This window comes from Maniola hyperantus, chromosome 23 (assembly GCF_902806685.2).
Source record: "Maniola hyperantus chromosome 23, iAphHyp1.2, whole genome shotgun sequence".
In the NCBI taxonomy this organism is placed as follows: domain Eukaryota; kingdom Metazoa; phylum Arthropoda; class Insecta; order Lepidoptera; family Nymphalidae; genus Maniola; species Maniola hyperantus.
Genome location: NC_048558.1, coordinates 9,389,786 through 9,415,933, shown reverse-complemented (window position 1 = coordinate 9,415,933; position 26,148 = coordinate 9,389,786). Strand labels below are relative to the sequence as shown.

At 38.2% G+C, this 26,148-nt stretch overlaps 3 protein-coding genes across 7 annotated transcripts in view; 1 reads left to right on the top strand and 2 right to left on the bottom strand.

Moving 5' to 3' along the window:
* The first annotated feature begins 1,753 nt into the window (after positions 1-1,753).
* LOC117993125 (uncharacterized) lies at positions 1,754-11,611 on the top strand. Of its 3 annotated transcripts, none has more exons than XM_034980870.2 (5): positions 1,754-1,885; positions 4,871-5,170; positions 5,840-6,002; positions 6,511-6,748; positions 9,344-11,611. In XM_034980870.2, the coding sequence occupies exons 1-5, from the start codon at positions 1,790-1,792 to the stop codon at positions 9,459-9,461; spliced, it is 915 nt and encodes a 304-aa protein (XP_034836761.1). In that variant the 5' UTR covers positions 1,754-1,789; the 3' UTR covers positions 9,462-11,611. The 3 variants fall into 3 exon arrangements, with proteins under 3 accessions (XP_034836761.1, XP_034836760.1, XP_034836762.1); XM_034980869.2 differs by having other exon boundaries at positions 9,329-11,611; XM_034980871.2 differs by lacking the exon at positions 9,344-11,611 and adding an exon at positions 7,640-8,081.
* A 291-nt stretch (positions 11,612-11,902) lies between these two features.
* LOC117993124 (facilitated trehalose transporter Tret1-2 homolog) overlaps positions 11,903-26,148 on the bottom strand; it is a 53,930-nt gene continuing 39,684 nt past the window's right edge. For all 3 annotated transcript variants that reach the window (XM_069506589.1, XM_069506588.1, XM_034980868.2), the window contains 3 exons: positions 23,723-24,049; positions 22,335-22,470; positions 11,903-13,313 (listed from right to left, as the gene is read on the bottom strand). In XM_069506589.1, coding sequence (XP_069362690.1) covers positions 12,094-13,313; positions 22,335-22,470; positions 23,723-24,043 — 1,677 coding nt within the window. In that variant the 5' untranslated portion in view covers positions 24,044-24,049 and the 3' untranslated portion in view covers positions 11,903-12,093. The remainder of the gene's footprint in view (positions 13,314-22,334; positions 22,471-23,722; positions 24,050-26,148) is intronic.
* On the bottom strand, positions 17,026-18,593 carry LOC138403992 (uncharacterized). The gene has a single exon (XM_069506636.1). It carries the CDS (start codon positions 18,230-18,232, stop codon positions 17,141-17,143), a length of 1,092 nt encoding a protein of 363 aa, XP_069362737.1. The 5' UTR covers positions 18,233-18,593; the 3' UTR covers positions 17,026-17,140.

Genomic DNA, 26,148 nt, shown 5'->3' with positions numbered 1-26,148 from the left:
TCATTTATTTTTATGTGACGTGGTTGATGTTACCTTGGATTAATTATTATTATTAATTATTATTAGGAAGCAGCAACGGGATCCTGCGCATGATAGCGGACAAAATGGATAGTCCTCTGATGGGGAAACTCGTGCAGAGGACTAAATCCCTTTTAGTTATTAAGTACTAACATAGTGATTAAGTATTTTGTTACTAACTCCTTAGTGTTTAAGTATTAACATAGTTATTAAGTATTTATTGTTACTAACACATAATGGATCAATTGTTGTCCGATTTAATAAATAAATTGAAATTGAAATTATTATTTCCAATGTAACTTAATTTATTATTACTTTGTAACTACAATTTTGGTACATGAAAAATAAAAATAAATAAATAAATAAATAAAGTAATAAGATAGATAATTTTGTAATAACAGCGGAAAGTACAGTATTGGCAGATCTCCAACTAAAGTGTGGACAGACGACATCAAAGGAGTCTCAGAGATAGGTACCTACTGAATGGAGACCGCGGCATATAGAATGCCTACGATCTATGTCCAGCTGTTTCGAGATATTATTTTTTGCCACGAAAGTTTTTTTTAACTAGTAACTTTTTTTAAAGTAGTGTTTGGGTACAATCAGACCTGCAGGCAGGTGATGATGCAGAATGCTAGAAGATGCCTATTCACTCTTGACTTCAAGGAAGGATTCCATATCCTAGCGGTTTGAATTGGAAACAAGGAATCCTTGTAGGTATAAATGTTCTGGAATTTCGATAGAAAAGAAATTAAACTGTAAATAAAATAAAAATATTGTTATTCAATAAAACTTTTACAAGTACTTTTGAATCGTCAAATGCATCTAAGTACCACTTCGATTTGGAATGCCTGTACTTACCTACCTGGAATGTATCTACCTATAACTACCTACGTAATATGTATAGATATTAAATTCTGCAAAACTCTATCTCTATGTGAATCCCTCCATGGATAATAATCATCAAACATTACAAATATATCAGAGAATGCCATTCTTTTAAAACAAATCTATATATATAAAAGGAAAAGGTGACTGACTGACTGACTGAATGACTGACTGACTGACTGACTGACTGACTGATCTATCAACGCACAGCTCAAACTACTGGACGGATCGGGCTGAAATTTGGCATGCAGATAGCTATTATGACGTAGGCATCCGCTAAGAAAGGATTTTTAAAAATTCAACTCCTAAGGGGGTGAAATAGGGTTTTGAAATTTTGTAGTCCACGCGGACGAAGTCGCGAGCATAAGCTAGTCTAGAATATAAGCAAAAATCAAAATAGGTAATCCATACTATAAATGCAAAAGTGTGTCTGTCTGTCTGTCTGCTAGCCTTTCACGGCCCAACCGTTCAACCGATTTTGACGAAATTTGGTACAGAGATAGCTTGCATCCCGGGGAAGGACATAGGCTACTTTTTATCCCGGAAAATCAAAGAGTTCCCATGGGATTTTTAAAAACCTAAATCCACGCAGACGAAGTCGCGGGTATCATCTAGTGGTAAATATGGAGTCTACTTACGTAGTTTGGTTTTCTCTGTCTAATCCAACGAACTTGACATAAACTTTTTACGACCCGTTCAACAACAGATACTTGTTCCTGCAAATCACACATGCCAATTCTAATACCAACAATTTAGTCGATTACCAAATTAACAAACAATACCGCCCCTCCACGGCTCCTCTGTTCTTAAGGCGCGTCTCCACGCTCCAGCGCCGCAGTCGGAGGTATACGGACGCGCTGCGCACGCGCACGCCACTCGCAAGATGTCCTTAGTCGAAGGTGCCTCAGACACCGAACACAGGCCCGACGATAGCAGAGAGAGCCCTAAGAAAAAGGATAAGCCCAGGGGATCCGTACAAGTAAGTTTGTTTTAATTTAAGTACTTAATTCAAACAAGACCTTCATTGTCAAAAATCATCACGATTAGCATTATCAACGGATAGACGACCATTGCTGGACATAGGTCTCTTGTAGGGACTTCCACACACCAACCTGTGACTCGTCTGATGTCGTCCGTCCACCTAGGGTAGGTCTTCCAACGCTGCGCCTTCCGGTGCGAAGTCGCCATTCTATCACCTTGGGACCCCAACGTCTATATCCGTTTTCCGAACTATGTGTGTTTGTTTGTTACATCACAAAAAAAAAAATCATGAACAAAATAATTTACTAAATCACACAATACTTATAGCTGGCGCAGTCCGTCATTAACTTGCAGTTTTCTACATTAAAGAGTTAGGTATGTCTTGTACGATGGTACGGAACCCTTCGTGTGCGAGTCTGACTCGCGCTAGCACGAGCACGCGTGTCTGTTTGTTACCGCCGCCCATGAACATTTGCATCACCAGTGCAACCGCCCGCGCCAATGCGTTGCCAGCCTTTCAGGAATTTGTGGTTCCGCCCCTTGAATAACCCCATATTGACGACGTCCCTAGCGCAGTGGTAAGCGCTGTGGTCTTATTAGTGTCAGATCCCGGGTTCGATTCCTGGCAGGGGTTTGGAATTTTATAATTTCAAAATTTCTGGTCTGGAGGCTTCAGCCGTGGCTAGTTACCACCCTACCGGCAAAGCCGTACCGCCAAGCGATTTAGCGTTCCGGTACGATGCCGTGTAATAACCACAGGGGTACCTATGGGTTTAATAAAAACTGCCATACTCCTTCCAGGTTAGCCCGCTTCCATCTTAGATTTGCATTATTACTTACCACCAGGTGAGATTGCAGTCAAGGGCTAGCTTATATATCTGAATAAAAAAAAATTTATAATGAAATGTAGTGGGAACACCGCTGAAGGGAGTTGATTCCACACTCAAAAGTCAAAAGTAAGTAAGTACTTGTGTACGGAACCCTCGTTGCGCGAGCCTGACTCGCACTTGGCCGGTTTTTTAGAATAGCACATCTTTCTAAGTCTAATATAAGTCATTTTAAATTTAGAAAAACGCCTATAGAATCGCTACCATTGTCTGTTGGTTTAACAATTGATTTGGAATCAAATAGAAACCGGCAATAAACTCAATAAAACCTAAAACGGCGAATTACAACCAATTAGTTGACCAAGCCAGTTAAAAAGCTGCACAACAAAGCTCAATTGAAAAGTAATAATCCAATCTAAGTAATTCCTTTTATACGATTAGAGTAATAAGTAAATTACTTTAGTTACCCACTCGCCACCATACATGGTGTTACGGGGTCGTGAGACCATAAGATGACAATTGATGCCAATTTCGATCGCTGTCTTGTCCGCCTACGGGGAGCCAAACCGTAAATTAAATACGTGATTAATATTGTTTCTGTAACTTACTTCCTTTACTATTTTAATACAAAAATAGCTCATGCAATGGCTTGACAGGGCCTAACGCTTTAAGAATATGTACCTAACCTACATGAAAGCAAATAAATAATTGAAATGAAATGAAAATGAATGATGCCCGCATCTTTATCCGCGTGAATTAAGGTTTTTTTTTAATCCCGTAGGAACTTTAAATTTCCAACAAATTTTCAAAATTTTCATTTTTAGGGTTCCGTACCTCAAAAGGAAAAACGGATCCCTTATAGAATCACATTATCGTCTGTCTGTCTGTCTGTCGATCTGTCAAGAAACTTACAGGGTACTTCCCGTTGACCTAGAATCATGAAATTTGGCAGGTAGGTAGGTCTATTCGGGGAAAAATCTGAAAACCGTGAATTTGTGGTTACATAGGGTACTTGTTATCCCGAAAAATTTAAGAGTTCGCACCACGGGCTTTAAAACCGTCCACGCGGCTGACGTTGCAGGTGTCTTAAGAAAAGTGCAATTGCATAAAACGCAAATTGTTCCTAAAAGTTTGAGTTTTCCGACATCGAAAATTAGTATGGTTATAGATTATATCCATCACCGTGATGTATCGATATTTTTTCTGAAACGGAAGCCAGTCGAGAGACAATGGTACAATTAGGCTCGGGAAGGGATCGGGATGTGCAGCGACGCGAGACGTTCCCGGTCGTTACTGTCTTCCAATGTAACATATATCAACTATTGTATTCTTATTACGACACTTCTGATATTGATTGATTTATGGGCTTTATTCAAGGCAGATACCTACCTACATCGATACTGATGTCATTCTCTGAACAAAATTTAGAGGAAGTATCTGCATCTTTTTCTTTTTTAAATTGCTAAAAAAGGACGTAAATTAATGAATTTTAAATTAAAGACTAAATCTGAGTGCTACTCTAAAAAATTAAACAGTAGGCGACCTACACCTAAAGTAACGAGGTTTGACAGATTTAAATTAAAATTAAGTTTATCTGTCCTTTTCTTACTAAGGCATTTGGCAAGAAAATCATGCGAATACTCCAAAAATTTGTTGCGATCAGAATCAGTACCATAATGAGGCCCCGCCTAATAATTTAAATAGACTTTAATAAGTAGAAGACATAGACTTATATATTACTTCGTACGTCATTTATATCGATGGTAGATGATTTTTAGCAAATTTAAATATCACAATTGCTTTAACGGTGAAGGAAAACATCGGCAGAAAACCTGCATGTCTGAGAGTTCTCTATGTTCTCAAAGTTGTGTGAAGTCTGCGAATTTGCACTTGGCTAGCGTGGTGGACTATTGGCTAAACCCTTTTCAGTCTGAGAGGAGACCCGTGCTCTGCAGTGAGCCGGCGATAAGTTGATCATGATAATGATTTTGAAATTTAGTTCCTTTAATTTAAAATTGTACCTATAAAAATATTGAATGAAATGAAAGAATTCTTTTGGCTTAGTTAGTATGGTGGCTGCCGTGGCCGAATTTCAGTCAGTAGAGCATTATTAGTGTGCAGTCAGATAAATGATAGTTGAAATGCTACTCCGGCAGATGTCTGAGCCGTACATGTGGAAGGAGCAGATCCACACGCTGATGAAGGGCGCGGACAGCGAGTCCGACATCTCGGACTCCGAACACTTCCTCACCAAGGGCGCCTTCCTGCTCACGCCCTCGCATGGCCTCAGCATGGAGAAGGCCTCCACCATCTGCGAGAAGATGGAGTTTAAGGGCTGCTTCTCCTTGACCAAAACTGCTACGGGGATACTCTTCAAGTTCTCCAGCGTTGATGATTACCAGATGGTTTTCAAGAAGGGATTCCATAAGGTCACTGGTTCGAGGTTTTATAGAAAGGTACGTCCCGTAGATTGATCTTATTGTATATCTAAAGTGGGCCCAGGAAATAACATAAAGTCTACTATAAAAATAAAGAGTTCGTTATAAATCTTGCTCCATTACTTTTTGAGCCTGCTTTTGATATCCTTTCCTAGCTAGTTCTGCCCTTCATCTATGCTTCTGCTTCTTCCTATGTTCTGCTTAGTTTTGTTGTAAGAATACCTTTACTTATCTCGAAAATGTACGGGTGCCTTCAAATTAAGTCGCGCTTCGATTTAATTGAAGGCAGCCTTATCTTAAAAAGGCTGGTTAAAAGACAATCCATAAAACCTTATATTATCGATAGTATGTTAACAATTTAGAACATGTTGAAACAAACTTGTTTACGTGACTTGTTACGTGAAAAATTAACTACTAGGTACATTTTTAAATGGTGATGTCAATATCAGATGGTTCATTTCGTCTTTCATTCGGCAACTTTGACTCGAAATGAATCAAAAGTGACAAACAAAATGAGATAGATAATCCAAGATAATCACTTAAGTGAACATACACTCCGGATGAACCACTTAATTCTTGATTATTGCCTAAAAAACTTGAAAATCCAAAGGCAAAAAAGACAGTTGATTGAAGCGCCCATACGTAAGGATATGGTAGGAAAATCCTTATATTACACTGGTGTTCCAGATCGCCATCCCCTGCCGTCCTCAGAAGACGTTTACGGTATACGTGTACGACATTCCTGACGACATACCGGAGGAGGACGTCCGCCACGCCCTCTACAAGTTTACCTCCATCGTAGAAGTGGTTCGCCTCAACTTCGCTGGGTCGCCGCGAGAAGGAAACACTGGTAATAACTCCATACATACATTATTAAGAGAAGAAGAAGACGACAAGTCTCTACTAAGAGAAAAATTTGCAAATGAAGAACTATTCACGTCTTTTTTTGCTGCGGAGCGTGGCAGTGCGGGAGAAATAAATATAGATAGTACTTAATCTAAATATATAAAAAGAGAAGGTGACTGACTGGCTGACTGATTGACTGACTGACCGACTGATCTATCAACGCACGGCTCAAACTACTGGACGGATCGGGCTGAAATTTGGCATCAAGATAGCTGTTATCACGCAGGCATCCGCTAAGTAAGGATTTTTGAAAATTCAACCCCTAAGGGGATGAAATAGGGGTTTGAAATTTGTGTAGTTCACGCGGACGAAGTCGCGAGCATAAGCTAGTGCCTACTTAATATGGTAATAGAATCACATCAAAATGTACACCTTCATAATTTTCTCATATATTAACACAGTATTTTATTAACTCATGAATCTTCTGTCAATCAAAAATATTATTATTTCAGGCACCTCAACCCCAAAACCTCTAGAGAAGACACCACCTCGAGCAATCGCCAGCATCGACGGCGAGCTGGTCAGCAGCATGGTGCCCAAGGAAGCCTCCAGCGTCATCCGCGTCACGTTAGCCAACATCGAGGAGGCAAATATCCTTCTGCAGAACGGCCTTGACTTCTACGGAGCTACGTACTTCCCTACTGAGCTTGCTACACCGGCGCAAGCTGCCAAGTTGATTAAACCTAGCAGGTAAATTGTCCTAGATTACCTAGTCCTAGTACCTATGTAGTCTAAGAGTACTAAGGGCTAGGCACTAGCTAATAAGTATAGAGAAGCTCGACTTTCTGCTGCAGAATGTTCTAAGCTGCCACAGAAGCAATATACTTTCCTACTACACAGGGTGTAACTAGAACGCTAGCAAAAACAAAGACAGGTGATGTTACCTACTGATAGTAACTGATATGATACCGCAAAAAAAAACGCGAGAAAATATATTTAAAAAATCTATATTTTGTTTGTATTAAAAGTTCACGATGTATTGCAAATAAAACATCTGAATGACGCTAGAGGTCAACGAACGTTGCGTAATAAGGCCACTCGGAGTCAATGCCGCATCGTAGGTTGGGCGTCGACCCAAGTTTTGCACGCTATACAATACGGGTTTGAAAAATACTAAATCAGTAAAACTACAAAATGAGGCTAATGGTTATTGGTACTGGGTTTTTAGGTAGTATAACAATAACGCTACGTTTTTGTTAGCGTTCTGGTTACACCCTGTATATTGCATTGCATCTCTAGAACCAGTTATCAAGTTTATTAAGTTAATCATGTTCTTGTAAGATTACCTACTTGAATAAAAATCTTTGTGAGTATTTTTTCCTTTACGAATTTCTGTAGGAATTTCGTAGTTTTTCAATTCGTTAGGTTGCTATCGGTAAAGGAAAAGCTCTCCCTTTTGAAAAAAAACACCTTTGGAAAGAGAAAATCAGAAGAATTCTGTCAGTGTAGTTTTTTAAGTTTCAACCAAGTTTCGTTCGTCAAACTAATTGGCTTAATTACCCCACCGTCAATATTGTCCGCACCGCGCATAACAATGTAACACTTTACATAAACATAACAAAGTGTTATGTTTCTTTTCAGATTGCCCCGAAACATAAAACATAATCAAACTCTCCTACCCACAAATAACTAACTCTAAGGTTGAGACAAAAATAACGCGCGACAAAAACAAGGAACTTTATAAAGTACGACGCATATCTACGGATCGGAGTGGGGTCGAGGTGCAGCGTGTCTTTTAGTAACAAGTTAAACTCAGCCTTGTTACTTTGGGATATGGTTGAAATTGATAAAGCGGAGGAGAATCAAATGCTCGTGGCGTGCTGTGACTGTCGCCGCTATGCCAAGCAAATAAAGCTTAAATATTGCACATCGAACTTTAGAAAGAGATTTCTGCTTCGTAGAGTGTCGTCTCTGTAGCTCATACCTATGTTACGTTTTGTCGGTTTCAACGACAGAGACAACGCTCTACGACACCGTTATTTCTTTCTAAAGTTCGATGTGCAATATTTCCTGCCGCGTACTGTAATTTTGAGCTTTTGTCAAAAAATAATTAATCTGCGCTTCGTCTCCACACAACTCTGCTCTGCAGGTGTGACTTGTACACTGGAATTCATACTTTTATCTCGATAGTTGGATAACAGGCGTTAGTTGTAGAACAAAGGCTAACTATTCAAACAAGAACAAAAGGGACACTTGACGGCAAAGTTAGTTTTCGCCACGCGCCAAAAGAGCCTTGTCGCACTGTACTTTCGACATGACAGTTGGGTCATAGGCTGAGATCTATAGAGCGCACTTTGACTTTGCTCAGACTTAAGAAACTGTTAGAACGAGAGAGCGCTATAACGCTGGCATAAGTCTATCTCGTTTTAACTGAAACTTAAAGCTAAGCAAAGTCAAAGTGCGCTCTATAGATTTCAACCATAGAGTCAAAATGGCGCGTGAGAAGTGATTTTGTACGGACTAAAACTTGTTTCATACAGTTCCTTGTGTTACAAATCTTACACACATACGCGCGAGTTTGATGTGGCATTTGTCGTGCAATCGTGCATAACGCGCGCCGCATATAGTCACGCGTTATTTGTGTTTCAAGATTTAGCTTAGAAGCACGATGAAAACTATAAGTACACAAAACTCAATACAAAGATTGGACATTAGACAAGCAATAGAACCCACTTTGCTTTTTTATTACATACACTTTGTTACTTCACTGATTGACACAAGTTTTTTTTTGTAGATCTTACTACACCCATACACGTAAGTAATTTACTTTTGTAAACTTTACTACACCCATAGATGTAATTTACTTTTGTAGATTCTACTACACACACAAACGTAGTTTATTAATTAATTTTGTATCGAAAAACTTTACTTTAGCCATAGATTTCCTTTAAGTGAAGTGAATTTGTCTTCTTACTTTTGCTTGTGTCTAATAATTATTATAGAAATAACTTCTATACACATTTTCACCGGCTGTCATACTTTACTTTTAAGCAAAATATACACCCGTAAAAGTAATTTACTTTTATACGCCTTACTACACTCATAGACGCAAGTAATTTACTTTTGTAACTTTACACCCACAGATAACGGAAACTCCCTTATCTGTGATTACACCCATAGTTGTAAATAATTAAATTTAGTTCACTTTACTCCACCCATAGACGTAAGTACCTAATTTACTTTTATAGGCTTTACTACACCCATAGACGTAGGTAGTTCACCCATTGTAGTTGTGCACCCTAACGAAACACACTAATTCCTTGTTCACAGAGCCTATTCTTCCAGGGTGACGGGCGGCACTGTGTCAGCAAGGGTGAGGGATCTGCTGCCAGTCTTCGACCAGCAAGCATTCGCAAAGTTCGCGCCGCCCGCCTCTAGACTGGTTAAGCCCCCACGGAAGTAATTTGTAACCTGTGTGCAGGGGCGGCCTTAGGGGGTGGCAAGAAGGGCAACCACTCGGGACCTCGCCCTGGCAGGGGCCCCGCGCCCTCGCGCTACAATCCTTGCCTTGTAGAGCGTTGCCTCTGTCACTCGTACCTCTGTGACGTTTTGTCGCTCTCAACGACAGAGACAACGCTCTTCGAAACCGCTGTCTCTTTTAAGGTCGATGTACAATATTTCCTGCCGGGTGCTGTAGTTATGTGTATTTTGAATCTTGCGCCACGCGCCGCGCATTATAAAACTCACAACACGCGAGTGCAAGCATCTAAATGACATTAATTTTAAAACTCTAAAGTCATTTATTTACCTCTAACTTTTGCAGTTCGCGTCAAGCATTATAAATAAAAATATACATATAATAAATACCACAAAGGATAAGGGCCTCGGAAAGATCTACCGCCAAGAGCTTCTCAAAGCGTAAGGCCGCCCCTGCCTGCCAATTATGCCCTAAATACCGTTGACATGCCAGGAAAGTTAAAAAAGTGACTTAGGTGCACATAATATCGAGTATTGTGCACTCGAAGTTTACTGCACCTCAGATTTTACTTTAAACTTTAGTTAAACTGTTCAATTTTAACTTTCGGACTAGAAATGAATAGATAGGTACTTAATAATATTATTAATTATATACTTACCTTCATTGTATTTTGAATTGTGTCCAAAATAGCTTATCGACCAAGTCTATTAAAGTAGGTAACTACTTTAATATTAAAAAAAACTAGATTTTGATGGCCGTAGTCAACAGTAATATTTTGAAAATATAACTTCATTCAAAATCGTACATTTTCAGCACACTACTTTGCCATAATATGCTGAAATATTTAATGCAATTTTATGACAGTATGCGCAGAAGGCATCAAGGCACTTGTCCCTCCGCAGACGAAGAACTCGTATCTAACTAAGTATCCACTATTTTCTCGCTCAAGAAACGTACGTGATAGAATTGTGATTTCGAATCAATAAACGACGCAAGTATGCCTCTCTTATCGAGCGTTACATTTTTGTTCCGTTTGCCGTGGAGACCCTGGGGCCATGAAATCATAGTGCTAAAAAAATTACCAGACATTTCACCGCGATTAATAGCTTCATCTGGTGACAGAAGGGCTGGTTAATTTTTTGCGCAACGGATCAGCCTAGCTGTCCAGCGCGGAAATACAGTCAATATTCTTGGCACCATTCCACGTGAACATAATGTGTATAGTAAATAGATAAGGTTAACTTTAAGTTTTATTGTATTATTTTCATTTAAAAAACCGGCCAAGTGCGAGTTGGACTCGCACACGAAGGATTCCGTACTATCGTAACATTACGTAACATTTTTATGTGCAACACTGCAAAATAATGACCACAGCGTCGTCTATATGTGATTTGATAAATTAAAATTAATTTATAAAATCACATAAGTATAATAGATGGCGCTAAAATGTGTTCACGAAAAAATTAATTTCGTGACACATTACACCGTTGCATTCGCACACTCGCTCATAGTCCAGCTACAAAACTATCCCAACTACACACTCGCTTCTCGTTGCTTGCTAATCCGTTTATAATTTTTAGCTCCTTATTTTTCGCTAATCGTCAGCGGTCGGACAAGTGCCTTAGTTATAATAACTAAATAGTTTTTTGTGATCAGCCTTCCAAAATTTACTTTCAAAACTGCATACCTACCTACAATTTCTCAGGTATTATATTAATTTTGTTAAAATATGACCATTGTGTGATTCAGGTGTCCATTCCGGTCTAATTAACTAAAATATAAAAACATTATTTACTAAACTAATAAAAAATTTACCCATGTAAAAGAATTGCTCTAATCCTATAAATTAATTTTATTACTAGATAAGTAAGTATATTTAGATAAAAGCCATCAACTTCATTATTTTTTCCTTTACTTTTTAATTTGCGTCAGTGTGCCATACTTTAGAATTAATAATGTAATGTATAAGCCGTTTTTACCTATATTTGTGACATAATTTCGTAATATATAAGTAGTTTTGTACCGATGTGCATTTAACTTTAAGTATTTAATACTAAAACCAGTGCTATTATTATTTAATTAATATTAATTCGTTGTAAAGCTAAATTAATAAATTTATTTTATGTTAAATTGTTTTTTTCTTGTTTTTTTATTCACTTCAATCAAATATCAGTCTCTTAGTTACATTACAGACATACTTACCATATTGGGACAATTTAGAAAAGTTCGTATTTTAGGAAAAAAAAAACAACTTGGAGTAGAACCCACGTACCTACTCACATGATTTTAAAGACATGCTAAAGAATAATAATTAGGTAGGTAGGTACCTTTTCAAATAGAGAATACACCTACTTATGAGTAATAAATTTATATTAAAAAATAATATGAAAAAGAACTAGAGAATCGAGAAATAAAAACAACAATCGTAATATTATTATAACATATGTATATTTATAAATTCTTATTATATACTACAATATCACAGATAGTAAATAATGTACGCTTACAGCATGTACAATTTCAATGGAATTTCTTAAGTGTCTATCCTACGGCTACCTTTTAAATTATAACATCTACCTACTTAAACATACTAACTTAAACTTAGGCAATTTATTATTTAGGCTATACTGATTTTGTTACTTTTGAATTTATCTTCGATTTCTTGTAAACTCTTGCCTTTCGTTTCTGGTAAAATGAAATATAGGATACCAGTACCGACTAGTGCTATAATACCGTAGATTAAAAAGGTGACTACTTCGCCTAGATTTTTCATCATACCGGGAGCTGTCTTAACTACCACGAAAAATGATACAAAAGTAGTCGCAGAACTTATTCCCGATCCCAAACCTCTCACTCTTGTAGGGAACACTTCACCACACATCATCCATGGTAAAGGAACCAGTCCTATAGAAATGGCACATATATAAATCATCAAACAAGTTAATGGAATCCAAGATAAATCCGTAGGTTTCCCACCTGACCAATATAAGAATATTGATAGACTAACCATAGATAAAGCAGTGAAAATTCCACTTATCATACACAAAGGTCTTCTTCCATACTTTTTACATGTAACACAAGCTACCACAGACATAACAGTTCTTAAAGAATCTATAACATACATTACTGTATAATGATCTATGCTACCTTTACCGACGGCTTTCTCAATAATTTCAATAGAATAAAATGCGACAGCATTAACACCAGAAAACTGACACGTTATAAAGAAAACTATCATAATAAACAATGGTTTAATAAGCTCAGGGGATTTCAAACTACGTATCTTTTCCCTCAAAGTTTGTATAGGTTCGTTATCCGCAGCTTTTTTCTTATCTATAATACCTTTTAATTCTATTTTCGCTTCTTCATCATAACCTCTCAACCACGTAAAAGCTTTAACGCCATCTTCTATTTGTCCTTTGGAGATTAGCCATGTTGGACTTTCTGGGATTAGACTTAGTAAAATTACTGATAAAATAGGGAATATACAGCTGATTATAGCAGTCCATTGCCAATGCACCCATGTTCCTATGATGTGGGCAACTAGAATGCCTACAGCGATTGCTAATGATATGGCAGCGAGAAAGATGCCTCTAAGTTGCGGACTGGTGGTTTCACTGATGAAGACCGGTCCCAAAGGTCCTATTAAGCCAACGCAGAGGCCCGTGAAGAATCTTCCAAGGAGGATGAGGGCCAGGTTGTTGGCACAAGCGATGAGGATCCAGCCGAGAAGGAATGGTGCGCAGACCATGTAGTGAGCGTTTCGTCGGCCGAACTTCTCCATCAGCCAGCCTCCGATGAGGCAGCCGGGGCCCATTGGAAGCGCTGCCATTGCCGCTGTAACAAAGAAATAAACTTTTTAACTACCAATGGCGGCTTAACAGATCCACGGTAATAAATTAAGGAGTTGGCGAAAAACGGTGTAGTTATAATTCTGATCAAAATCCTTTTTTTTCTATAATCCGGACATTTTTGGTCCACTGAATACAAACCTTATATAATTTCTAAGCAAAACAGCCTAAAACTTTACTGAAAATGAGTCCAAAGTTCATGATTTCGATCATTGAATAGAAATTGAGCTCATTTCCAAACAAAACAGTCTAAATTTAAATCGAGTCGAATCGATGTTGTGCTCTCATCAACAGTATACATGCGTATAATATAAGTAAATGCATTTAATTGTGGTAGGTATAGAGGAGACAATAATTTCAACAATAAACAAAAGACGGCTTTAAACTCTTGAGATCTTGTTACGCAGGCGAAGCCAGCGGCTGATACATAGTGAGCCAGCGCAACATGCATTCCCATTCCCACGTACGAATACGACCCGTATAGCTGACGCGGCGTAATACCAGAACCCGCGCGATGTGGGAATCGTAATATTAAGTTAGAATATTCTCATCCGTAGAGATAAGCACTAGTTTTTAGTCTTTTCATTTAAATGTAACTTTGAATATTTTTTTTTTTTTTTTTTTTTTTTTTTTTTTATTAGTCCACAAAACTGACTACAATTATTGTATGATAACAAGTTAAAAGATATACAGAAATGTTAGTTGTTAATTGTGTCTACTAGATGTGGACGTGGCATGCGCGATTAGGTGGTACAATAACTACAGTGCAACAAACAAACTTATCAAAACAAACTAAACAAGAACAAAACTTGTACAAAATAGTTTCTAACAAACAAAAAGAAAAAAAAAAGGTTAACTTACAACTAACAATGCACAGATTTCCTAACTTACTAACTTATCAAGGTACTTAATTTATTTTTTATTGTGGGTATACTGTCACAGAAGATATCTATAACATCTCTATGACAATTTGCAAGGAATAGCATTCTATATAGCGGACTATGAAGTCCGAGATTGGTCTTGGCTTGAGGCAAACAGAAAGTCTTACGATTGTGTAAGCGGCTACAGTCACGAGGCACAACGAACTTTAAGCGTTCAAGTAATTCAGGTGCATCAATGAGACCCTTCATTAGCTTTGCCAGAAAAATAACATCCGCAATCTTTCTACGATCCTTTAGCGATTTCATTTTATAGTAAGAGAGACGAGAATCATACGAAAACAATTTGTTACATTTGAAGTCCTTGTAAGACAGATGGTATAGAAACCGTTTTTGAATTCGTTCTATTCTATCGGAATGAACTTGATACCCTGGACTCCATACTGTGCTGCAATATTCAAGGATGCTACGGACAATACTATTGAAGACGAGAATAGATAAACTGGGATCCTTGAATATTTTCATTTGTCTGAAGACTAGTCCAGATATCTTTGAAGCTTTCGATGTTATTTGCTCGATATGTGGACGAAAACTTAAAGCGGAGTCTACAATTACACCAAGGTCTCTCATACTGTAAACTTCCTTAAGAATAACCTCGTTTATTTTATAGACACAGTCTAGCGGATTTTTTCTTCTGGTGAATTTAATGTGGAAACACTTTTCAATATTTAAGGACATACCATTATTGGTGCACCAAGAGTGAACAGCATCAATATCATTTTGTAGTGTTATCACGTCAGCTTGGCTGTTAATAGTTTTGTAAATTTTCATATCGTCTGCAAACATTTTGAATTTAGAATTTAACTTGAGTGCCAAATCATTTATAAAAATTAGAAAAAACGTGGGACCTAGATGTGATCCTTGAGGTACACCCGATGTTATTTTTATCTCATAAGACTTAAAACCATTAACAGCAACAAGTTGCGACCGATTTCTTAAGTAAGATTCACACCAACGTAACAATGAGCCATGAATTCCCAAAAACTCAATTTTTAATAACAAGATGTTATGGTTCACCATGTCGAATGCTTTTCGAAAATCAGTGTAAATTGCATGTACCTCACCAGTAGCATCGACAATCTCAGCGATGTCTGAAATATAACTAACTAAGTTAGAGGTTGTAGATTTGTGAGGGCGAAACCCATGTTGATTAGGATCAAGATAAGGAGCTATGTGAGAATAAATTTGTTTTTGAACTAAGCTTTCTAAGACTTTACCACAAACTGATAAAATAGATATAGGCCGGTAGTTTTTTATATCTTTTGAGTTGCCTGACTTATGGACTGGTGTGATATATGCAATTTTCCATTTGGTAGGAAATATACCCGTTTGCAAAGAATAATTATAGATGAGAGTTAGTGGCTTAACTAATTTGTGGGCGCATTTTTTAAGAAATAATGGGGAAAGAAGGTCTGGGCCGGGCCCTTTAAGTGAATCTAAGTGTAAGAGATGTTTTAAAACTTCTTTTTCAGTCAGTTGACAAGTACCGAATGAAGCAGTGGGAATGGTATTGTTTAGGATTGGTGAATTGCCTACTTGACAGTTACTGGTGTTTGTGTAGACCGATGAAAAATGTTTAGCAAAGGCGTCGCATACATTCTTTCCTCCTTTGGCTACAAAATTATCCAGAATCATTTCGTTCGGAATACAATTGGTACCATTTTTACGCTGTTGTTTAAAGAACTTCCAAAAGTAGGTAGGATCGTCACGAATACATTCAACAACGCGTTTTTTAAAATTATTATAACAATCTTTCACCATAATGGCGCAACGTTCTCGTAGTAATTTATATGAAAATTTATCCATTGAATTATTATATTTTTTGCTTTTTATGGTGGACTTTTGCCTTTTCCTTTAATGCTCGTAATAGTGGACCTGAGAACCATATAGGATAGTGACTATCTCGCGATTTCCGCATAGGCGTATGTCTATGAATAATGGGCATTAGTGTCTGGTAAAATATGTCTAATTTAGCATCGACCGAGTGAACATTTTGAAAAAGAGACAACCAGTCTATTTGATCCAGTTCGTTACAGACATTATCATAGTCACATAAGAAGAAGTTAAGAAATGGTGTTCGAGAAGGTTTCATGTGGCGGTTACAATTTACTTTTAGAATAATTTGTAGAGGTGGATGATGGTTGTCAATTTTAACTAAAGCATTATCTTCTTTTTTTACTTGTATCCAATCAGAATTATTTGTAAGAACTAAGTCTAAAATACGGTCGTTTATATTTTGAATAGGATTACATTGTTTCAAGTTATTGAAAGCAATGTTTTCCAAAAAGACACTATCTATATTGTTACATAGTTGACCAGACACTAAGCCACTACCATTTAAATCAGTTACCCAAGAAATGTTAGATAAATTAAAATCGCCAACGATAAGAGTTAGTGAATCTTGACATATTTTGTTATTACAAATATCAGTCACACTTTTAAAAAAGCATTCCAAGTAATCTTCCTTAACTGGGGGAGGAACGTAAACACCACAAACATATATAAAGATGTTATGACTAACTTTAATCGCTATCCATAAATCTTCACATTCAGATTCCCATTCGTACTTCCTCACAGACTCAATTTTTTTACTAACGGCAATTGCTACCCCACCGCCTTCTTTTTTATGGCAAGATAGTGGACACGAAGAGCGATCTCGCCTGTGTAAAATATAACGACTATCTAGGATTTCATTATCAAAAACCGTGTTGTTCAGCCAAGTTTCAGTTAAGAATATTAAATCGTAGTCATGACATAAAGCCGATGTATAGATATCTTCCGTCTTGGTCCTTAGACCTCGTACATTTTGATAAAAAATATTTAATGTGAATTTTATACAACAAAAATGTTAATGCATGCATACAGAAATTATATACTAATTTAAGCCGTTTAGAGTTTCAGTATTTTTTATCCACAGTGCTGCAGCTTCATTGTTTTTACGAACAAATATACGACCATTTCTTATCCACACAAATTCATATTTTTTCTCTTTCGCAGCTAGTCTAGTGGCAGCATGTAACTTTTTATTCTTCGGGGACAAATGTTCCATAATGTATATAGGTATGGTTTGACCAGCAAAACCCAAATGAGATGTATTCAGCTTGTTCTGTGGATTTTTCTTGTTAAAGTGTTTTACGGCCGCAAGCAAGTCATCCCGTACTCTTGGGCTAGACAACTTCACTACAATGTTTCGCGGACGTTGGGACTGTGTATCCATCTTAGCAACTCTGTGGAAGTTCAATATGCTGCCATCTGTTAAGTCGCAAGCGACCACTGATGCCATCTGCTGGACAATGGTGAGAATATTCTCATTTTTTGTTTCCGGGATGCACTGAAGCTCTACGTTACAATCTCTAGCTTGCTGCTCAAAATGATCAATTTTGCTATTCAGTTCCGTCATTTGCGATCGCAAGTTTTGGTTTTCCATATTTAGATTTTCCAGGGACTTTTTGGATTCTGCATTTAACCCAATCTGGTCATCATAAGCATTAGACAAGTATTGCACAGACTTTGTTAGCTCGTCCACTTCTTCCTTTAGCGTACAAAATTTACCTCCAAGGTCCCTAACTTCTTTTTGGACTTCAGTAAGCTTGGCATCGAACTTATTTAGGCATACTTGTTGGTTTTCAAAGTGTTCCTTCATTTCACGACGCAAATTCCTAATCTCGTTTATAATGATCTCTTGATTTGGACCACTTGTCGTGCCCAATAGTGGCGGTAAGACGGTTGCATTATCGGGCGATAGCTGCTTGCGGTTTCTGCCCTGAATTGGTGTATTACTGTTATCTTGTTTTGGCTTGCTAGCCGTGCAAGAAGGACAGACCCATGTCGCTCGGTTTGATGGATTAGTGTCGTCATAGTTTACGCACTCGCTATGGTACAGTAGACCGCAACTCCCGACAGAGCACTTCAATCTTTTTTGCGTGACTAAGACATTGCTATTACAAGCTGCACATAAGCCGAGCATTTTCGGTTAAAATATGTATAAAAGCCAAAAAGTTCAAAATACTTTTCTCATATATTTATAATAAAATAAAAAATAAATAAAAAAAGATAAACAGACTATGTGATGGTACGAGGTTTGAACCATGAATATACTTAAGCAATACAGATATTCAGTCCACTATGCTGTACACTGCGCCATCGTAGTTACATGAGTCTCGGGCGAAAATAAGTTTCGGAATATTTTTGTTTACGTCAGAAAATATGCAAATCTACGAAGGTACTTTGAGTGATGACACTTCACTAAGATAATTCACTATGCACTGATTACAATTTGTTTCACTGTTTTTAGATTTTTACTGCATTCCATATCGCTTATAATGATTATTCAGTATGCTTTCGGTCCATAAAAGTAATGTAACACTAAATGGTAGCTGAATTGTGCTTAATTTATTTTAAGAAGTTAAATTTGCAACGGAGATGCTACGCTGACGTTATGTACCCGCAGCGCGCGGGGGGCGGATGGCGAATATAATTATTATAAGGATATTATCGCCGACTAGTTTTCTTCCATCCACCTCCTGCGAGCCTAAACATTACTATCTGATAAACAATCAAAGGTCATATTCGTCGACATACAATTACGTACATTTTTCTTGCTTTTTTGCAATTTATTAAATTCTAGAAATTCAGGTTCGGTTCAATTTATTACTAAACGATGTTTTTAGGGTTCCCTAAACGGGAAGGGTTAGGGTGCCAACGGGAACCCTATCACTAAGCCTCCACTGTCCGTCCGTTTGTCTGTCTGTGTGTTAGCGGGCTGTATCTCACGAACCATAATCGGTAGAGTGTTGAAATTTTCACAGGGTGCGTGTACGTTCTTAGTTATTTTTATTAACAACAAATAATAAAAATTATAAAATGGCTGCCATGCAAATTAATTTTTTTTAAAGTACAAAGTGTTATATCCTGCACGATGGTACGGAACCCCTCGTGTGTGAGTCCGACTCGCACTTGACCGTGTTTTTCTTCAATCGGTGTGTAAAGGTGAAATCGTGATCAAGCGTAAAGTTGTCAATACCGAGTAAAAAATATTTCAAACGAAATATTTAATAGGCATGGTGACATTGTGAAAAAGGGGTTTTTACTACCAATTTTAACCGTAAAAATAGATATTGGTAACATAAAAGTTTTTGCCAATTACTTTATGTTCAAATAAATTAAAACCTTAGTTAAGTACCTACAACTTTTTGGCGACTTTGTACTTATTGAAAAAAGTTTTCTTGAGTTTCAGATTCAATTTCAAGTTATTTTAAAATAAACTTCAAAATAATTATTGGTACATAGAACCCTGAAGCCTCGATAGCATAGTGGTAAAGACGTCCGCCTCCTACTCGGGAGGTCGGGGGTTCGATGCAATTCAAGCACCCGTCAAGAGAATATGACCTGATTTTTTACATGAATATAATTTGAAGACTGGAGAGTGACCTGCACGCCTAACATGCGCACCACGAGAAAATTTTGTCTACGCATTTACTCGTCTTATTTGTATGAAAAAACACGAGATAATGCGTAGACAAAATTTTCTCGCGGGGCGCATGTTAGGTCTTCAGGGCTACTTTTTAACTCGGAAAATCCCTCCCCCTCCCTCGGAAAGTTCCCACAGGATTTTTGTAAATCTAAATCCACGCGGCCGAAGTCGCGGGCATCAGCTAGTTATTTTATTTAACAAAGTAGAAAATTCAAGTAACTTTATTTTAAACTATACCTACTTCGTAATCTTTGTAAATTGTACCAGTTTACTCAATTAAATTTATCTGAGATAACACTAGTTATAGTAGTAGAAGTCTAGTAATAAACGCAATAAAACTCATTGTTTACTGAACTTACATAACGGAGTAAATAATACTATAGTTATTTCATTAAATTAATTGTACCAGTTAGTTACGTCCATTATATTACTGTTTGATTTTGAATAAATACATTTATTTAGCTTGACTTTTTTACACGTGATTATTATTAGGATTCCGTACCCAAAGTGTGCAAACGGGTCCCTATTACGCCTTCTTTGTGCATAACTCTGTCACTGTGTGTCTGTCTGTGTGTCAACCTGCTGCTCAAGCTGTATCTTATAAACAGTAATGGGTAGAGAGTTGAGATTTTCAGAGTTGTGTGTTCAGTCAGTTAGTACTTGATACTTCACGATTCTAGTTCATCTTACCAATATTATAAAGAGGTAAAGTTTGTAAATTTGTTTGTAGGGGGTAATCTCTGGAACTACTGAACCGATTTGAAAAATTCTCGGAATTCGAATTTTCGAAATTCGATAAAATTATAAATATAACTACTCAATATGATTTAATAATTATAAACTGGAAACTTGTGCTGAAAACATACACATAGTTCCATGTCATTTATCTGCCACTATAAATCTGTAACGAGGTCGCCTGTTGAGTTAATATTATATTGATGTAATAACACAGAATAAATAATAATATTTCGAAAATGTTGATAATAATATAATAGTACTTATTGTAATTTACTGTCATGATCTCCAGTTGAAGGGTACTTAGGTTTATATCATTACAAGATAGGATAATTTGTTTAGCGTAGAAAATGCAATTATGCTGATGACAAGTCGTAAAATTATTTATACTTAAATCAAATAAACCACTAAATAATAAGATTTTAATTGTTACTTAATTGTTGTTAGTTCATCGTTTATGTAGCGCAACAACTTAGCGAGGCAATTTAGAGAGGCGACAGTGTCTTGTCACAAAGTCCTGAGGCAGAAGTATGACGGAGTAGCCCGACGTGAGGCTCCCCGTGAGGCTCTCTGGGAGGCCCTCGTGGTCGTCATTAGAAAGGAAGCTCTGTATAATAACACCCACCAATCCAAGAAGCAGTACTCTCAGAGACAGCTGAGGTAGAAGTATCACGGAGTAGCCCGGCGTGAGGCCCCCAGCAGCTCCTCGTGAGGCCCCGTGACCGTCAGCAGGAGGCAGGCTCTGAACATGACAACACTCACCAATCCAATAATTAGTACTCTCGTCGCAGGGTATGCTGCTGTCAGACAGCTGGGGTAGAAGTATCACGGAGTAGCCCAGCGCGAGGCCCCCAACAGCTCCTCGTGAGGCCCCCGTGACCGTTAGCAGGAGGCAGGATCTGAACATGACAACACTCACCAATCCAATAATTAGTACTCTCGTCGCAGGGTATGCTGCTGTCAGACAGCTGGGGTAGAAGTATCACGGAGTAGCCCAGCGCGAGGCCCCCAACAGCTCCTCGTGAGGCCCCCGTGACCGTTAGCAGGAGGCAGGATCTGAACATGACAACACTCACCAATCCAATAATTAGTACTCTCGTCGCAGGGTATGCTGCTGTCAGACAGCTGGGGTAGAAGTATCACGGAGTAGCCCAGCGCGAGGCCCCCAACAGCTCCTAGTGAGGCCCCCGTGACCGTCAGCAGGAGGCAGGATCTGAACATGACAACACTCACCAATCCAATAATTAGTACTCTCGTCGCAGGGTATGCTGCTGTCAGACAGCTGGGGTAGAAGTATCACGGAGTAGCCCAGCGCGAGGCCCCCAACAGCTCCTCGTGAGGCCCCCGTGACCGTTAGCAGGAGGCAGGATCTGAACATGACAACACTCACCAATCCAATAATTAGTACTCTCGTCGCAGGGTATGCTGCTGTCAGACAGCTGGGGTAGAAGTATCACGGAGTAGCCCAGCGCGAGGCCCCCAACAGCTCCTAGTGAGGCCCCCGTGACCGTCAGCAGGAGGCAGGATCTGAACATGACAACACTCACCAATCCAATAATTAGTACTCTCGTCGCAGGGTATGCTGCTGTCAGACAGCTGGGGTAGAAGTATCACGGAGTAGCCCAGCGCGAGGCCCCCAACAGCTCCTAGTGAGGCCCCCGTGACCGTCAGCAGGAGGCAGGATCTGAACATGACAACACTCACCAATCCAATAATTAGTACTCTCGTCGCAGGGTATGCTGCTGTCAGACAGCTGGGGTAGAAGTATCACGGAGTAGCCCAGCGCGAGGCCCCCAACAGCTCCTCGTGAGGCCCCCGTGACCGTCAGCAGGAGGCAGGATCTGAACATGACAACACTCACCAATCCAAGAACTAGTATTCTCGTCGCAGGGTATGCTACTGTCGGAGGCCTTGAGCTGGGGCAGCAGTATCGCTGAGTAGCCTGACGTGAGGCCCCCCGTGAACGTCATCAAAATGGCTGCCATAGATGCCAGAGTCTGGAAATCATGAAACAATTTTTATAGGAATGTTGGAACCGGGGTAATTTGACAAGATACCTAAAACAGTTTCTAAGAACCAGAGATCACTCAACAAACAGGTATGGAATAAATTTGGTAGGTACCTCAAAACAGTAAAAAAACTAGCTTAGGCCCGTGACTTAACCCGCGTGGACTACACAAATTTCAACCCCTTATAACCCCCTTAGAATTTTCAAAAATCCTTTTTAGCGTATGTCCGGTTCAAAGAAATTTATTCTCAAAAATATTCTTTCACAGCATCTCGCATTCCAGAGTTGAACAAGCTACTTTTATGCCAGAAAATCAAAATTTCCACGTGATTTTCAAAAATCTGAATCCAACAGGTTGAAGCCGCGGGCATCACCTAGTTACAGCGGTATTGGTATGCAATTCCATGTTATCTACAATGGAGGCCAGGCTTCGGAATGCAGTGATATGACGGGTCAGGGTGGAAGCATTTACTTAGTGCATGCTGGTGTTCTTTATGTATGACCTGAATCACAATGGTGATAGGTAATAATATTTTCTAGCAATTCCTTTTTCCAAGAAATACAAGGAAACTATGAAAGTTTTTTTTTTCTAGATGACTAATATGTTCATATAAAAAAATGATGACTAAGTATTTTTTTTAAATTTATAGATTAGCGCTTGGCTGCAATCAGACCTGGTGGCAAGTGATGATGCAGCCTAAGATGGAGCGCGTTTGCCTAGAAGATTCCTATTCACTCTTGACTTGAAGGTACCCATATTATAATTAGAGGGGAAAACTGATGCTAGAAGGGTGTTCCAAATCTTAGAGGTTCGAATTAGAAAATGAGAAGGCAAATCTGTAGAGAAAATGGAGGTGCAGACCCTGGCGATGCCTTGCGGTACCATAGTGAAGGAGGGACCAGGTCGAAAAGTTCTTCGGCATACTCTCCGAAATATATCCTGTAGAATACCGATAGACAGGCAACTTTGCGCCGATGTTCCACACTTTGAAGTTCGGAAATGATTTATTTCCCCTAAGCATAACAAAGTGTAAAGCTTTGGAAGTATGTACAACAGTTTACATTCGGTATTCCAATACCGTCTAAAATCTATAGAGCGCAAGTGACTATGACTTTGCTCAGACTGAGAAGAATCCTGTGACCTTTATCATCAAGTGTGACCTAGTCTAAAAATTAGCTCATAATGAGCTCTATAAATCTCAAATGTTTAAAAATAATGAAAAGCTGAATAAAAACCCTACCTGTTTCCATATCGGCGAAAACCTCACAACAGTCTTCGAGTCTGTGAGCAGAGTTTCCTCCTTCAGGTTTATTTGACTTAGACTCAGACCTGAAGTCGAGTTCTTTATATTTTGTATGTAGTTGCTCTTCTCATTTTCCCTCTGCCTGATCGCACTGTCCGCGTATTTCATGGGCATCTCTTTGTTGATAACTACGTCTATTTGCTTTTGCATGTTGTCTTCTATGTCGTCTGGTTTAGCTTCTGTGGTGTCTTCGGTGTCGGGTGGTGCCTCCTTCTCGTCAACTGCTACATCGCCCTCGTCGTTCTTGTCCTCCCCCATGCTTATCTGTAAAGGAAGAGATTTTTATTTAATTTAAACCTAAATAGCTCAACGGTTTGTAGGATATTTTAAAAGATGGTGGTATATTGTAAATGTATCTCTTCGTCAATCACATTAGTGAGGGTCATAACACCTTCTATTTCACAAATAATAAAGTTGAGATTAGTCGATCGTGTTTTGCTCGGAATCTTTGGAGTTTTTGTTTGTGTAAACGATTTTTCTCAAGGGTCTATATCTAATTGGAAAAATTTTCGATTTAGATAAAACATATTTTCCAATTAGAATTACTTATTTATGTAGCCGTTTTCGAAAAAGCAGTCCATCCTAAGTACTTAATATTAACAATGCTAAAGTGTGTCTTTCCGTCTGTCTGAACTTTTCGCATCCACTTAATCAATTATTACTTATTTTGGTGGAATTTGGTTCGATGTATATACGAATAAGTATGTCCGTCTTTGGTAGCTTACCTACTACCAAAGACGGACATAGGCTACTTAACCCGGAAAATCGAAAAGATCCCACGAGATTTTTAAAAACATGGACGAAGTCGCGAGCATCATCTCGTATTATATCAAAAAAATATTTGAATAATTTAAGTAGGTACATTGTAAATACCGAGGTAAATATTACAAGAATTGCTCAGTTAAAGTATCTATATATATGAAAGGAAAAGGTGACTGACTGACTGACTGATCTATCAACGCACAGTTCAAACTACTGGACGCATCACGCTGAAATTCGTCATGCATATAGCTATTATAACGTAGGCGTCCACTAAGAAAGGATTTTTCAAAATTCAACCCCTAAAGAGGTAAAATAGGGGTTTGAAGTTTGTATGAAAATCTGTCAGTTTTGAAGTGTCGATAAAGAAGTTTTGTAGTTAATGTTTTTGCAATTAGCAGTATGACATATTATATTAAGCTTATGTTAAAATCTCATAGTTAAAAATCAAACTTAAGGGTGTAAAATAGAGGTTTAAAATTTGTGTTGTCCACGCGGACGAAGTCACGGGCATAAGCTAGTCTAAATATATAAAAGGAAAATGTGACTTATCTATCAACGCACAGCTCAAACTACTGGACGGATCGGGCTGAAATTTGGCATGCAGATAGCTATTATGACGTAGGCATCCGCTAAGAAAAGATTTTTGAAAATTCAACCCCTAAGGGGATAAAATAGGGGTTTGAAATTTTCGTGGTCCACGCGGATGAAGTCGCGAGCATAAGCTAGGTTTGATAACTGTAGGTCTTTTAATAACAGAGCCATTGTTTCATAGAATCTAGATTATGGGCGTGGCTCGCGCACACTCGGCTCATGTGACTCGGGTTGTATCATACAATATTGAACTCTGGTTATGAGTTCAACTAGCATATTTTGATAAGAGATTCTACGTAAATACATGTGTTCACACAGACTATGTGTTTGTAGTATTGAACTAGCTGACCCGGCCCGGCGTCGCTCGGTTGGAATTCAGAAAATCAGCGTGGGGGTAGAATTGTAAAAAATCCTGAAATAGGTACCTACCTACGATTTTTTTTCTTTTGTAACCGAAAACCCAACTGTCAATTTTTATGGAAGTAACCTGAAAAAGGACGGACTTTCGAACAAACTTTCATCCCTTACTTAGCATTATAATTTTCAAAAATCGTGAAATACGTATTTTTTATTATTAACCGAAAACCTGTATACCAATTTTTATCGATGTAACTTTAAAAATGGCAGACTTACATACAAACTTCCATCCTCTATTTATCCCCCTTAGGGGTGGATTTTCAAAAATCTTTTCTTAGTGGATACTTACTCTTTACAACCCCTCCAAACAAACCCTCCAAATGTCATGTCTCTATGACCAGCGGTTTAGGCTGTGCGTTGATATATTAGGTATACGTCAGTTAGTCAGTCAGGACAGGACTATGAATTTTATATATACAGATTTAATAAATAGGTTCACTTTATCTTACCTTCACGTTATCTTAATATTCGCTTTCACGCGATGTATTTTAGGGTTGTCAATTTTCGTTGTTTTTGTTTTTGAATTTAAAAAAATAGACTTAAGTAATAATAATCCATTAAGTATATGCAAAAGGTATGTTTCTGCTAGCTTT

Coding starts and splice junctions, on each gene's coding strand:
- LOC138403992 (XM_069506636.1), bottom strand. CDS start 18,232: ATGCTCGGCTTATGTGCAGCTTGTAATAGCAATGTCTTAGTCACGCAA.
- LOC117993125 (XM_034980869.2), top strand. CDS start 1,790: ATGTCCTTAGTCGAAGGTGCCTCAGACACCGAACACAGGCCCGACGAT. Junction 5,171..5,839: donor GTTCGAGGTTTTATAGAAAG/GTACGTCCCGTA, acceptor CTGGTGTTCCAG/ATCGCCATCCCCTGCCGTCC. Junction 6,749..9,328: donor AAGTTGATTAAACCTAGCAG/GTAAATTGTCCT, acceptor CCTTGTTCACAG/AGCCTATTCTTCCAGGGTGA.